This window comes from Vipera berus (assembly GCF_964194415.1).
Source record: "Vipera berus genome assembly, chromosome: 1".
NCBI lineage: Eukaryota > Metazoa > Chordata > Lepidosauria > Squamata > Viperidae > Vipera > Vipera berus.
The window spans coordinates 315,359,498-315,373,429 of record NC_138202.1 but is presented as its reverse complement, the minus strand read 5'-3'; the positions used below and the strand labels follow the sequence as shown (position 1 = coordinate 315,373,429).

Genomic DNA, 13,932 nt, shown 5'->3' with positions numbered 1-13,932 from the left:
CATCCTCACTTCTGTGAGCAGCAGGCAAGTGCATGCACCAATGCTCCATTTGCATGTGTGCACATGCATGTGCATGTACTTATCTGCCACTCATGTAGAACCATCCTCTGCCCCCAGCCGATCTGTAAAGCTGGAAAGGCTAGAGAACTCTGCCCTAAAGGCTGCATGCAGACGCATATTGCTTTTGTTAATATATCTCAGAACTCTGATTACATTATGAATTTTCAGAGATATAGCTGTTGAAATTAAGTAAATCAGTTTCTCACTATTCAAAAATAGGAAACATACAAAAACTATAGCATAATCTTTGTGTGATATGTAGATAAGTAGGTAGGTAGGTAGGTAGGTAGGTGGGTGGGTAAGTAGGTAGGAAGGAAGGTGGTAGGTATATAGACTCCATGAGCAAAAGAAAAACAAAACATACTTACTACATTATGACACATACTAAAAAACAATCTCCACCAACCACAAGGTTTTCTAGCCTTGCAGCAACTCCAGATGGTAAAGTTACACCAGCTTCCACCACTATAGGACACTATAATGACTGTAATTTTGTCTCTTTCTAATGGGATCTATTGTTGAATCTGTATTCAAAGATGTGTGCAACCTGACCAGTCCAAGACAGGAATTACATTTTAGTGGGAAGAGATAACATTCATAGCAATGTCTGCCAATGATTATAATTTCAAGATCAAATTACAAAACCAGTTTTCTACTTCTGTTCTGATTACTTTTATTTGTATCATACAAACCATAAATTGACCTGTAGTATGAAATAATGATAGTGTTTTTTCCATCTTCTCTAAATGGCATGCCAACTTCCTTTACTACAGATCTTTATCTAAGCCAATTTCCATTACTAAGACATGGAGACAATTTTGTTATATATATTATTCTTAAATCTATTTCTATATTGCCAAATCCTTTAGGCTTTGTTATACTGGACCTAAATGGAAAGGTTAAAATGAAGCTAGTGCTAGAGTAGCAAAATTACAAGAGCAAGACTATTTTTATATATGACCATTGCAGTGACACTAATATATGCACAAATATGGCAAGTCTCTGATATACCCACAGTGCAGGAAATGGTTGGAGAAGATGATGGAACTAGCAGATATGGCAAAATTAACTTGTTTGCTTAGAGAAAGAAAACCAAACAACCCAACGCACAAGGAAAAACAGGGCTATTATAAGAATGGTGGTTTTTAAAATTTCTATTTAGAAACTGCATGTTTAAACTGCTTAAAAATATCTTTGGGATCCACATGGTATGTATTCAGATTATTTACAAACTGGAATATGCAAAACTACAACAATTACAATAAAAGCTGGCACTGAAAAATCACAAATATAACATACTTACCTTCTGAGAGAATATCTGGTACATCAGCTTGATACCTGGGCCCAACTCTGATTTCACCTTTGTCTGCCAGAAGTGTTTTCAATGATGGGTCATATACCAGAGAATAAAAGAAAGTATCCTAAGATGAAGAAAAGTGAACAAAAAAAAATAAAACTTAGCAGGGAAAATCTACACCCATCCTTCTAAATATGCTTTGTCCAAATGACTTAAAGTTAGACATAGTAGTTGAGGCTGTTAGGCACTGAAGCTCAGCAAATCTGGAGATCCATGGTGATGGCTACCTCCTCCATTAATTTTTTTTAAAAAAAAATTTTAAATGATCCTTTGGATATTGAACTTGAGTTACTGAAATCTCTTTGATAACTCTGAACAAATGGTGCAAACCAGGGTAGACCAGAAATAGGCAATCTGATGGCATCTAGAGTTTTCAACTGTATGAATACTAGGTTGGTTTCCCTAATATAGAGAATACCTTAGCACAGGATAGCTTCCTGTTGTGTTTTAAGCTTTATTAACCACATATATTCCTTAAAAAGATAATGAAAGACACCAAACATATATTATTCTCAGTAAGGGACACACCTTTTTTTTGGCTGCATAGGTAGTGTTTGACCATAACCATAATTGGAACTGCAATCTCAGTTTTGGGTTAAGCAGTTAAGAGAAAGAAACACATGTGACTGTTTTACTCAATGTCTGCAATTCTGACTACCAGAATTGCAGTCATTAAGCAATATCCTGTTAAATGGATGAGGTGAAAGAGTTGCCTGTCAGGGGGATTTCAGCTCCATGTAGAGGTGAAATTCTCCTGGCAGGCAACCCTTTTGCTGCCAAATGTTCCTGCAGCCCACTGAAGGATTTCCTCCCTTCCATGCATGGAGAAAAAAAAATCTGTCAGCAGGATACAGGAACAGAGCTACAATCTTCAGGCTTTCAGTTCCATTCCTGAAAGCCATTGATCTATTTTAATTCCCCTTGTAATCCTTCCTATTGGCTTTCCCATTGACTCTCTGGCTAAACAGGTAGAGAAGATTAGAAATACCTATCACATGATTGTGGGACACTTGGCAGAGTTCTAAATGTGACCCAGTTGCCAAGCATCCAAAATGCAATCATGTGAGGGGGTGCAACATTTTCCAACAATTGTGTTTCATGTTATAGTCAAGAACTAGTTATATTTAAATTATTAAGTTATGATTTACCTGTCCCATTAATTTCTATTAGCCTATTTTAAGTACTGAGGCTGTATGAAGCATTTAAAAGAGGTGCTTTGCAAAATGTGTTTGCATGAAGAGCTTTAAGCACCTGGATGAACTTGCAAAGAGAGTAGCAACTTGAATGATTCAAAAAGTAGTGCTTCATTTGCACTATCATGCTTTGTGAAGTACATCTTTTATGTTTACAGCAATTCTAAAAATAACTAAGGTTTAACACAATGTGAATGAGCTATCTTGATTCAATCCAAAGTTATATTAATTTCCAGCATAGCTTAGAATCACTTTCTCTTTTCTTTAAATTATTAAATATTGAAAATAAATAAATAGCTTAGAGCAGCAGTCCCCAACCTTCTGGGCACCAGGGACTGGTTACATGGAGGGAGCTTTTTCCACGGACCAGAGAGGGTATGGTATTGTGTGCTGCCTGCATCCTGCTGTTGGGGCTTTGCTTGTTTGTGCAGACCGGTTGCTGGCATGCTGCAGCCCGGTACCGGTCAATGGACCAGGGGTTGAGGACCGCTGACATAGAAAACAAGTTTAGGCAAAAATATTTCAGCAGTATTTTTATTACTGCAACAATACATGATATATATCTTATCCAGAAAGGAACTCCATTGAATTCAGTGGGACTCAATCTGACAAAAGTGACTACAAAATTACAGTTCTTTAGTCTGTGAATCAAAGGACAGAGAACTCAATTCACTACTTCTGTCTGTTTTTAATAAGACAGTGTAGAAATTGGGAAGTGGTATAAGGTAATTATAATTCTTCATATACCAAAGGGCATTTAAATTGCATTTGAGAATTATATGCAAGTCCTTCCATTAAAATGATGATCAATATTTATCAGTGTTATGCATACTTATGAACAACAAAAATAGTTCCACTGAATCATATTCCTACCTCCTCGAAAAATTTGTAATAATAAAAGTATCATATGTGTCAATAGGAAATTTGGTTTCATACTCCCAAGGAGCTGTTTCAAATTTTACTATGAGAATTTATGCTAAGAGCTAGATATTAACTTATGAATAGATGCTGATAGGTGTATACCATAAAAGCTTATAACCCCTAAACTCTACTAGACTGAATTTAAATGCTTTTCTAAAAATAATATTTTTTTAAAAAAGTATTTGCAACAGGTTTGGTAAACATTTATGGTATAATACTGAGATTACTATTTATTTATTTATTTATTTATTTATTTATTTATTTATTTATTTATTTATTTATTTATTTATTTGTTGAATTTATATACCACCCTATTCCCGAAGGACTCAGGGCGGTTCACAGGGCAGTTAAAACAGTACAAAAAAGAGAATAAAATGAAATTAAATTAGTACAAGCCCATAATTAATAATAACAGTAAAAATTAAAATTTACTCATGCTCTTAAGGATTAGGCACATATTCTCATCTTGTTCTTTTTTAGGGTGTTGAAAAGGCAAAATTCCTGTTCTTAGTATCAATGATCCCATCCAGTAAGAGTTCTTTTATATTTAAATATAACCCTATTGTTAATAAGTAGTAAGAGAAACAATAGTATTAGTTTGAGAGAATCAGCTGAGCTGCAAATTACTGGCTGAAAATCAAATGAATGGCTTCAATATTATTTCAATAAAGCATCAATAATTCAGGAGATTGAATTACCATACCACAAAGCAATAAAACAAATACTAAGTCATTTCACCTTTATAACAGCAATATAAACAAAATTACAGTTTGGTTTTACAGCAATCTATTAAAAATGAAATAGTCAATAACATGCAAATAAAATGATATTGATAGGTGAACCAATTATGTACCTCTTTGGCCAGATACGACAATACAGACTCCGTCTCATTCAGAAGTGCAACACTGCATTTTCCCCTACAGAAGCATAAAAAAAGGAAGTATTTATGTTCAGAAATATTTTCTCGCAAAGTAAAGGGCAGCAAATCTGTCAACCAAGTTCATAGTTTGAAAAGTTCAGTTACTGTGTCTCTTATCATTTCTACAAATAGGCAGACTTCAGGAGAGCTCTGCAGAACTGGTCCAAAGGCCATCTTACTCTAGCTTCTATTCCCACAGTGGTTATGCGGATGCTGATAGGAAACTAACAGGATTTTAATGCAAAAATAGTTTTCTTTCTTACATTTTTGAATTCAAGCAAACTTGCTTTTGACTGTGGAAATAATATTCAGCCATCGTGACCATTAATTTTTACTATGAAATGCATTACCTTACAAATGGTTTAAATATAAGAGATCAACAAATGAAAAGAAGGAAGGAAGGAATAAATGAAGACATTCAGTTCTAATGTGAGGCTGTTCACGTCTGTGATGACCTGGGACAAATTCATGATTTTCATACCAGGACTGGCAATCCGAGTGAATCCACAACATCCCTGCAATTAGACTGAATAGCTTGAAGGAGTAACTACTTAGTTGAAAAGACAACTTGTAACTCTGCACTATCCTGCAATGACCATATATCTTTTATTCTATTCTTGTAGAAAATATGGAAATTGAATTGTCTTGTTTAAATGAATTTGATTTTAGGTATTTTCATTAGAATATGCATTTTTATAGTCTTTTTGTTCTTTCCACCTTGAATTTTCCTTTGTAAGCAAAATTATAAATTATGTTTTTAATCATTATGAACCTCTTTCAGATTTGCCTCTTTTTCCATTTGTCCTTTATTGTTTCCAAGAAAATATCATACCCTAACCTTGTAAATACAGACTTATACCTATGAAGTAGTACTCTCTTCCATTATACAATTGCACATCATTTCACCCATTTTGGGATTGAACTTGATGCACTACTGAAAACCCAGACACAGACCTCAGTAAGGGAGGCTGGATTGAAATCTAGCTGGATTTCAACTGACAAACACAAAACCTTCTCTTTCAGTTCCAAATTACATCTTGTCCAAAGTTGAAAACTGCAGGGAGTTGCCCAGTTATCAATGTGACTTGAAGGTGTATTTATTTTATTTTTATTTATTTTAATTCCATTTATATCCCGCCCTTCTCTGAAGACTCAGGGCGGCTTACAAGCTTACAAGCTTAGTATGTGTGTATGCACACAACGCATACAAGAAGGGAGTGCTTTGGGAGAAGCTGCTGCATTATTTACAAAATCCATGTGCTTCTACTTAAGATGGAAAAAATTGCACCTGATGTCTGTTTGGCATGAGGGACTGGCAGGCAGGCAGACTACAAGAGTGAATGAAGAATAGGGAGCTGTCTGCCCATTCATTATAAAACTTAATGAATAATCCATTATATTTTATTTTATTTTGTATTTATTAAATTTATTTGCAATCCATCTCGTTTTGAAGCAGCTCTGGGTAGCTTATAGCTAATAAATGATATATAGTACTATAATATAACCAAAGTTACCATTTTCTAGTACTCTCACAGCATTAATTATTCTCTTTTAATTATTTTTCCCCTTGGTCAATAAGAAAAAAAAATCTACCCTTTAATAAACCACTATTTGTACTCCCATACAAATCTCTAAAAATTATCAGCTTTCACTATTTTATCCCAAGCATTTAATCACTTTTTAGTTACTTTGCAAATCATTCTTTATTTTAACTCCATTCACGCTGCTGAGAGTTGCCAGTTTAGGTCTTTTTAACTTACTGTACAGCGCTTAATTTTAGAAGCTTTTCTATTTTCATCAATACAGTTAGTTACTTTCTCTTTTTTTTCTATCTTAACTGCTTCTTGTTCTTTTTGGCCATAATTGCAACTATTGTTTTCTCTCTCTGTACACTATACTGTACATTTTTCTTATCTTTCCTATTTCTACCATTCTCTATGTACCTTTTCTGCCCCCATAGCCTCTTTCATTTCACCATTCTACCAAATAGCTTTTTTGCATTCTTCTCAGAAGCATAAATTACTTCTGTGGTACACTTAATGTAACTCATTTTACTCTATTCCAAGCAACTTCCCATTATCCTTGTATTAGTTCATTTTTCATTTCTTTTGTTGGGAGATTAATACTTTTCCATCTTTTAGTTCTGGCTAAACTATCATTCTACCCACACTTTTTTTTTCTTCTCTGCCTACTCTTTTCCCCAATATTCAATCCTGACATCACCAAAATATGGCTTTTCGCACAGCCAAGTCCTCTCATCACGTCTGTGTCCTTTACGAATTCTCTTATTTTCATCATAACCAATCAAGCGTGCTTTTTGATAGAGTTCTTTTTCCATGTATACTTGTGAATAGACTTGTGCTTAAATCATGTATTTGAAACAAATATCTGATGCTCATCAATCACCATTCTCATTCATTTCTAAATCTCTAAATAGCTTAATACTTTTTTGTGCTCTGAACTTTAATTTCCACACATCTAATTATATCACTTTTTTTTCTTTTGGGCCATTTTTTCTAAACGCAGTTAGAATTTTGAAGTTAGAATTTTGAAGCACTTGTATCAATGCAATCATATTGACTTACTCTTTATTGTTTTGCTTAAAACAACATGCAGACCACTAGAGAACTCAGAAGAGCTCTAGAGAACTCAAGTTTACAAATTGAGAAAACTCCATAATTTACAAATTCCAGATCAATATGCATACGTTAAAAGCCTGTATAATTTTAACTTTAAGAAATTATTAGATATTGTAATAATCTTTATTTGAAATCCATGTTGAAATATATTATTAGTTATTAATGTATTGTTATTAGTTATTGAAATAACATTAACTATCTGTTATTGGTCTGAGAATAGAGTTTAAAACCTCAGAAATATGTAGCAACCCAGATTAAAATGATAACACTTCCCTGTGATCTCAAACTTCAATGATACTGAGTCAACAAGCAAAAACAGAACATTCAGTATATACCATTTCAGACAAATGGCTGTCCAGTCTCTTCTTAAAAACTTCCAGCGTTGGAGCATTCACAGCTTCTGGAGGCAGGTTGTTCCACTGATTAATTGTTCTCACTGTCAGAAAATGTCTCCTTAGTTCTAGGTTGCTTCTCTCTTTGGTTAGTTTCCATCCGCTGCTTCTTGTCTTGCCTTCAGGTGCTTTGGAGAATAGCTTGACTCCCTCTTCTTTGTGGCAAACCGAGATATTGGAACACAGCTATCTTGTCACCCCTCATCCTTCTCTTCATTAGACAGGACATACCCAATTCCAGCAACCGTTCTTTATATGTTTTAGTTAGCCTCCAGTCCCCTGATCATCTTTTTTGCTCTTCTCTGTACTCTTTCTACAGTCTCAACATCTTTTTTATATTGTGATGACCAAAACTGGATGCAGGATTTCAAGTGTGGCCTTACCAAGGCATTGTAAAGTGGTGTGTACAAACACACACACACACGTTTGATACTCTGTCTTACATAGTTGCAACTGAAAATGTAGTTACTATTATCTGATCATCAGAACTAATTCTTAAACACACAATGACGAAATTGTACAAGCTATGAGACCAGTATATTTCTCACAGGGGTTTCTAATAAACTTACTTTCCAGCACAGCAAGGGAGGACGTTAAACTTTTTAAAAGGCTCTGTGAAAAACAAGCAGTTCCAAGATATTTAGCTAGATACAGTATGTGGTACTTAAAAGTTGTCAGTGACTAGGATTAGCTTGTTTTGCCAGTCAGCATCCAGGACTTGCTTTTTAAAAAGCATTGAAGTGATCATAGTGCATGGACAACAAAAATCCTGGGGAGAGGCCAAGGACTAGTAGTTTATATAACAACATCCTTGGGATGCACCATATCTCCCTTCTTATCGTCTGTCTAGACTTTTTTTTTAATCCCATTTATATCCCGCCCTTCTCCGAAGACTCAGGGCGGCTTACAATTTAAAGCACAAATCAATGTGCTTAGCAATAGCCTTCATTCTATGTATATGCCTGCTTATTAGGGCTTTCGCCCCCCCCCCCAGCGGCATTATTACAAAGTCAGCTTAATTGCCCCCAACAATCTGGGTCCTCATTTTACCTACCTCGGAAGGATGGAAGGCTGAGTCAACCTTGAGCCTGGTGGGATGCGAACCTGCACTAGTTGCAGGCAGCTGGTGTTACTTAAGGAGGCATTAGCCCACTGCTCCACCAAGGCTCTTCCATGCTTTAATACAAACAAATGCTTGGGGGCTCTGGTGATAACTTTTAGTAGTGCAACAGTTTAGCTTACCAGAGAAAAGCTTATCTCATAGAAAATAGGAAGGGCTACTGAACTGAGCTGGCATAAATGGGGGGAAAAACAGACAGAACTCTGGGAAAAGAACTGGAATTGAGATATGGGAAATAGATGGGAGGTAGGGAGCTATGGCTTTTGAAAAAGGATTTTAAAAAAGACAATATGACCTGGTAAACCTAAGTCAAATTGAGGAATATTTGTACTGCTGAAGAGAATTGTTGGTCACAATATGAAGAAATGTACCGAAGATAAGAATAGGATGAAGAGTGCTAAGGAAAGACAATAACTATTGAATGCAGAGGTTACAATGAGATACCAGAAGAAGGGCAGTTACCAGACCATCTGAAAGAAATTTTGCCATGAATCTCTGGTAAGTCCTTAATTCCAGAATTAGGACAAAGGAGTAGAAATACATAAGTTAATCTTCTATCATAACTGCCCCTATATATAGGATGAGAATTGTTTAATACTGAAATCTTCACTTCAGGAAGATATTGAGGTAGGTGTATTATAAAGACAATAACATTCCTTTTGTATCAACTAAAAAGGAAAGCAGAGACAATGATAAGCAGTGGTATTAGCTATATTTGACACCAACAAATATAAAGTATTTTGCTATTCTCTTCAATTTGCTTTATCACCAGCTTAAAATAATAACAAAAACACAATTTTAACCCACCCAAATCTTACATGCACTTTGTGCCAGTCTTATTCCTACGAAATTTAACATAAAGTATTAAATTGGATCCACTGGACAGAAGTTAACATTTAGCAAGAGTAAGAATTATTGAACACAATGTTCCATGTTGGAAAATAAACAGCCTTTAATTGCAAAGTGTTATTAGAGAAGGACTTTAAGAATCTAAAATATTGTCTTCAGGAATTTAGAATGCAGGTATGGTCCTAAATAAGCTCGGTACAAAAAGCTGTGATTACTTTAGTCATAAATAATTTAATAACAGAAGGCCCCAAACTTTTATTTCAAGCAAAAGAACCTTAAATTACCTGCAACAGTTTGTGTGTTTATTCATTTTTAGACTGAGTCGTCTTTTTATCTGAGACATTAAACACCACCCAGATCTTTAAAGCCTTTTATCTGTTCAGTGAAGCTGTCTTGGATTACAATTACTCAAATATTGTCTTTTGCCAATCAATCAGAATGTGATTATCAATACATTAGTGAACAAAGTTCTTCAATATTTATTTTATTTTTATTTTTTAATCCCATTTATATCCCGCCCTTCTCCGAAGACTCAGGGCGGCTTACAATTTAAGCACAAACCAATGTGCTTAGCAATAGCCTTCATTCTATGTATATGCCTGCTTATTAGGGCTTTCATACACCCCCAAAGCGGCATTATTACAAAGTCAGCTTAATTGCCCCCAACAATCTGGGTCCTCATTTTACCTACCTCGGAAGGATGGAAGGCTGAGTCAACCTTGAGCCTGGTGGGATGCGAACCTGCACTAATTGCAGGCAGCTGGTGTTACTTAAGGAGGCATTAGCCCACTGCTCCACCAAGGCTCCTTATATATATATTCTTCCAAGGCTAATTAATGTCTTTGAATAAAATCACAGTATCATTTGTCTAAAGTAAAATTAATCAACTTTTTCTAGCTTTTAGAAGTCTAGATCAGACAAAAGACCCAGGAATTAATGTAAAAACAAAAGCAGAGAATAGTAAAGATTCCTGTTTAACCAATATCTGAGTTGAGATATAAGTGTTAAGTTGCTTTAACAGGATGCATCTTACTTGTTTGGCCATGCTCTTTATACATAAGCAACAGCAGCTGGTTATTTATGTGGTAGCTTTTTCTGAGGCTGAAGTGGGTTAGATGGAGAAAAGAAACTTCTACGATTCAGATGAAGGGCCTGAAGCCTTGTCAAGGACACTAGAACAGGTGTGGATTTGAAGCAGACGGTTCCAATAAGAAAGTGAACTTGTTGATATGGACTATGTAAGATGCTGGGGGGTTGGCTGGGAAAAATGGAATGGAATAGAATGGAATAGAATAGAATAGGAATAGGAATAGGACCTTGGAGGTCTTCTAGTCCAACCCCCAGTTTAGGCAGAAAACCCTATACCAGGGGTCGGCAACTTTAAACTTCAAAGAGCCACTTGGACCCGTTTCCCAGAGGGAAAAGAAAACACTGGGAGCTGCAAAACTCGCGTGCACGTGCGCACACGCAAGGTGGGGAGCTTGACTGAAGAGTTTAATTAAAAAGAAATAGAGGCTGCTGTGCATGAGTTCTCTCTCTCTCTCTCTCTCCCTCCCTCCCTCTCTCTCTCCCCCCTCTCTCTCTCCCTCTCTCCGATCTTCTGCTCACCTGGCAAGCTGCCTTCACTCTGTTCTCTGATAAGCTGACACACATTCTTATTGGGCAGGCTCTCCTGCCCTTGAGAGCTGCTACTTTCTGCTGCTTCCTGCTTCCTGTGGAGACGCAGCAAAGGCAGGAGCCCCGTCCAATAAGCTTGTCAGTTTGTCGGAGAACAGCGTGAGGCCACTCTCTTTTTTATACACACACACACACACACAGAGAGAGAGAGAGAGAGAGAGAGAGAGAGAGAGAGAGAGAGAGAGAGAGAGAGAGAGAGAGAGAGGAAGCGCAAGTGCCTCTCTCTCTCTCTGCAAATGGCGGACAACGACTGGGAGCCGCAGTTGCCGACCTGTGCCCTACACCATTTCAGACAAATGGTTGTCCAATCTCTTCTTAAAAACTTCCAGTGTTGGAACATTCACAATTATTGTTTAAGACTATGAATTTGGGTTCGAACCTTAAAGTTAGTTTTGCTTCAACATAACCATGCAGTGTATTCAGTAAATAGTAAGATTTTTGGAGATGAAATCAACCTGGAGTTTTATTTGGATTCTCAAGCTGGATGTGGACATTTACATAAATTTTACATGCCTTTCACAATTACAAAACATTATTTAAAATGTTGAATAAATTTAAACTTTGCCAAAGCTGAGAAACATCTGGAAGAAAAAAGTCAGAATGTCTAAAAATATGTAGATAATCATATATCTTGGCAGGGTAATTGTACCTCTTTGCAAATCATGTATCACAATTTCATTTCAACAGTAAATGAATAACAGTCAAAACAAAATGTCATCTGAGGAGGCTTCTCATCATAGGGTAGCATAAAATGCCCAAGATAAGCAACAACTCCTTCAGATCACATCAATCTCTAGTAACTATTATTTGCATTTTAAAGAATCATAGTTAAAGAAACAAAGAAAAAAGGTAAAGCCAAGATAACCACAGAAAGTACATTACTTTTTATTATATAGTGATATGTCACACATTCAGTTTATGACAGCTGCTGTAAAGACAATACTTTCATTAGAAACCTTAATATTAACCAACTTGTTTATTATTATTATTATATTTTCCCCACCATTTTATACACAAATCAAGGCAGTAAATATTCTGTCTTCTATTTTTTTCACAAGAATTATTATATTTACAATAGTCTCTAATAATTGCAAAAATGATCATTCATTAAAGGATATTCATTATTAATATTATATTACTGAGCATTTCACACTGCAAAAGAAAAATCAATGAAATTAGATAAATAATACTGGTAAAATATTACTTATTTTCTGCACGGATTAAGATTGACAAGATATCCAAAGGGAACTGAGTAGTGATCTTAAAAGGTTTTCCTTATTTATTCTTTCATCCCCTGAATACCTACCATTAATTTGTTCATCTGCTTTCAATCAAAAAACATCCACTTTGAATTAATGAAAATGTAAACATTGCTAATTATGAAATCTATTTTGATTTAATATATATGAATCCCAGCAAAGCTGCAGGCCCAGATGGGGTGCTGGGGATAGTGGTCAGGAATTGTGCCGATCAATTAGCAGGGGTCCTGACAAGGATTTTTAACATCTCCTTGCAAACGGCATGTGTACCATCGTGCTTGAAAGCAGCTACCATTGTCCCAGTCCCCAAGAAAACTGCAGTTGAATGCCTGAATGACTACAGACCTATTGCATTAACGTCTGTAGTCATGAAATGCTTCGAAAGATTGGTTCTCCAACATCTTAGGACATGCCTCCCACTGGACTTTGATAAACATCAATTTGCCTACAGGGGAAATAGGTCGACAGACGATGCCATAGCTACTGCTTTACACTCTGTAGCAAGTCATCTCGAGAGACCTGGAAGTTATGTCAGGATGCTTTTTGTTGACTACAGCTCGGCTTTCAACACCATTTTGCCGAGCATTCTCATCGAGAAGCTGACTGACTTGAAATTCTCCCCCGCCATCTGCGATTGGATTCAAGACTTTCTTAGGGATCGGTTACAAACAGTGAGGGTCGGGTCTGCTTTGTCCACCCCCCTGAAGCTTTGCACCGGCACGCCACTGGGCTGTGTGCTTAGCCCCTACCTGTACTCTTTATACACTTATGATTGTGTATCATCTGACACATCCACTGTGATAATCAAGTTCGCAGATGATACAACTGTGGTGGGTCTTATTACAGGTGGGGATGAGACAGCATATAGGGCGGAGGTACAAAAACTATCCATATGGTGTATTAACAACAACTTGCACCTAAACATTGGCAAGACGAAAGAGATGGTGTTAGACTTCCGGAGAAAAAAGGAGGAACCTGCCCCACTTTACATCGGGGAGGACTGTGTGGAAAGAGTTTCCTCCTTTAAATTTCTGGGAGTCTACCTCTGTGAAGATCTGACCTGGAAAGTTAACACAACCCAGGTGGCTAGAAAGGCCCAACAGAGGCTTCACTTTCTTAGGGTCTTGCGGAAGAACAGGGTAGAACAACGGCTAATGACCCTCTTTTACCGGATGGTAGGAGATATAGGAGTACAGCCAGCCGTACCAACAGGCTGAAAAATAGCTTTTATCCGTGGGCTGTTAGGTTTTTAAATGGGATATAATCTCTGTGAACTTATGCAGAATTGACTTGGGAGGCCGGTGTGTGGTGTAGTTGGTTCACATGGTGTGGTAGAATAATAATAATAATAAACCTTTATTGTCAAAGTACAACATGTGTACATTGAGATTAGCTGAGCCTCCCCCTGTGCTCTCTCCCCCAGTGACAACAAACCCTACATCCTACCACACCATGTGAACCAACTACACCACAATCCGGCCTCCCAAGTCAATTCTGCATAGGTTGACAGAGATTATATCCCATTTAAAAGCCTAACAGCCCACGG

The 13,932-nt window shown here is 36.6% G+C and overlaps 1 protein-coding gene across 1 annotated transcript in view; it reads right to left on the bottom strand.

Moving 5' to 3' along the window:
• The window catches only part of MTA3 (metastasis associated 1 family member 3), a gene marked incomplete at its 3' end in the record, with an annotated part of 141,139 nt that overhangs the window by 104,199 nt on the left and 23,008 nt on the right, over positions 1 to 13,932 (bottom strand). Inside the window, exons 5-6 of the mRNA XM_081315101.1 lie at positions 4,385 to 4,448; positions 1,364 to 1,481 (exon numbers count right to left, since the gene is read on the bottom strand). Coding sequence (XP_081171227.1) covers positions 1,364 to 1,481; positions 4,385 to 4,448 — 182 coding nt within the window. The remainder of the gene's footprint in view (positions 1 to 1,363; positions 1,482 to 4,384; positions 4,449 to 13,932) is intronic.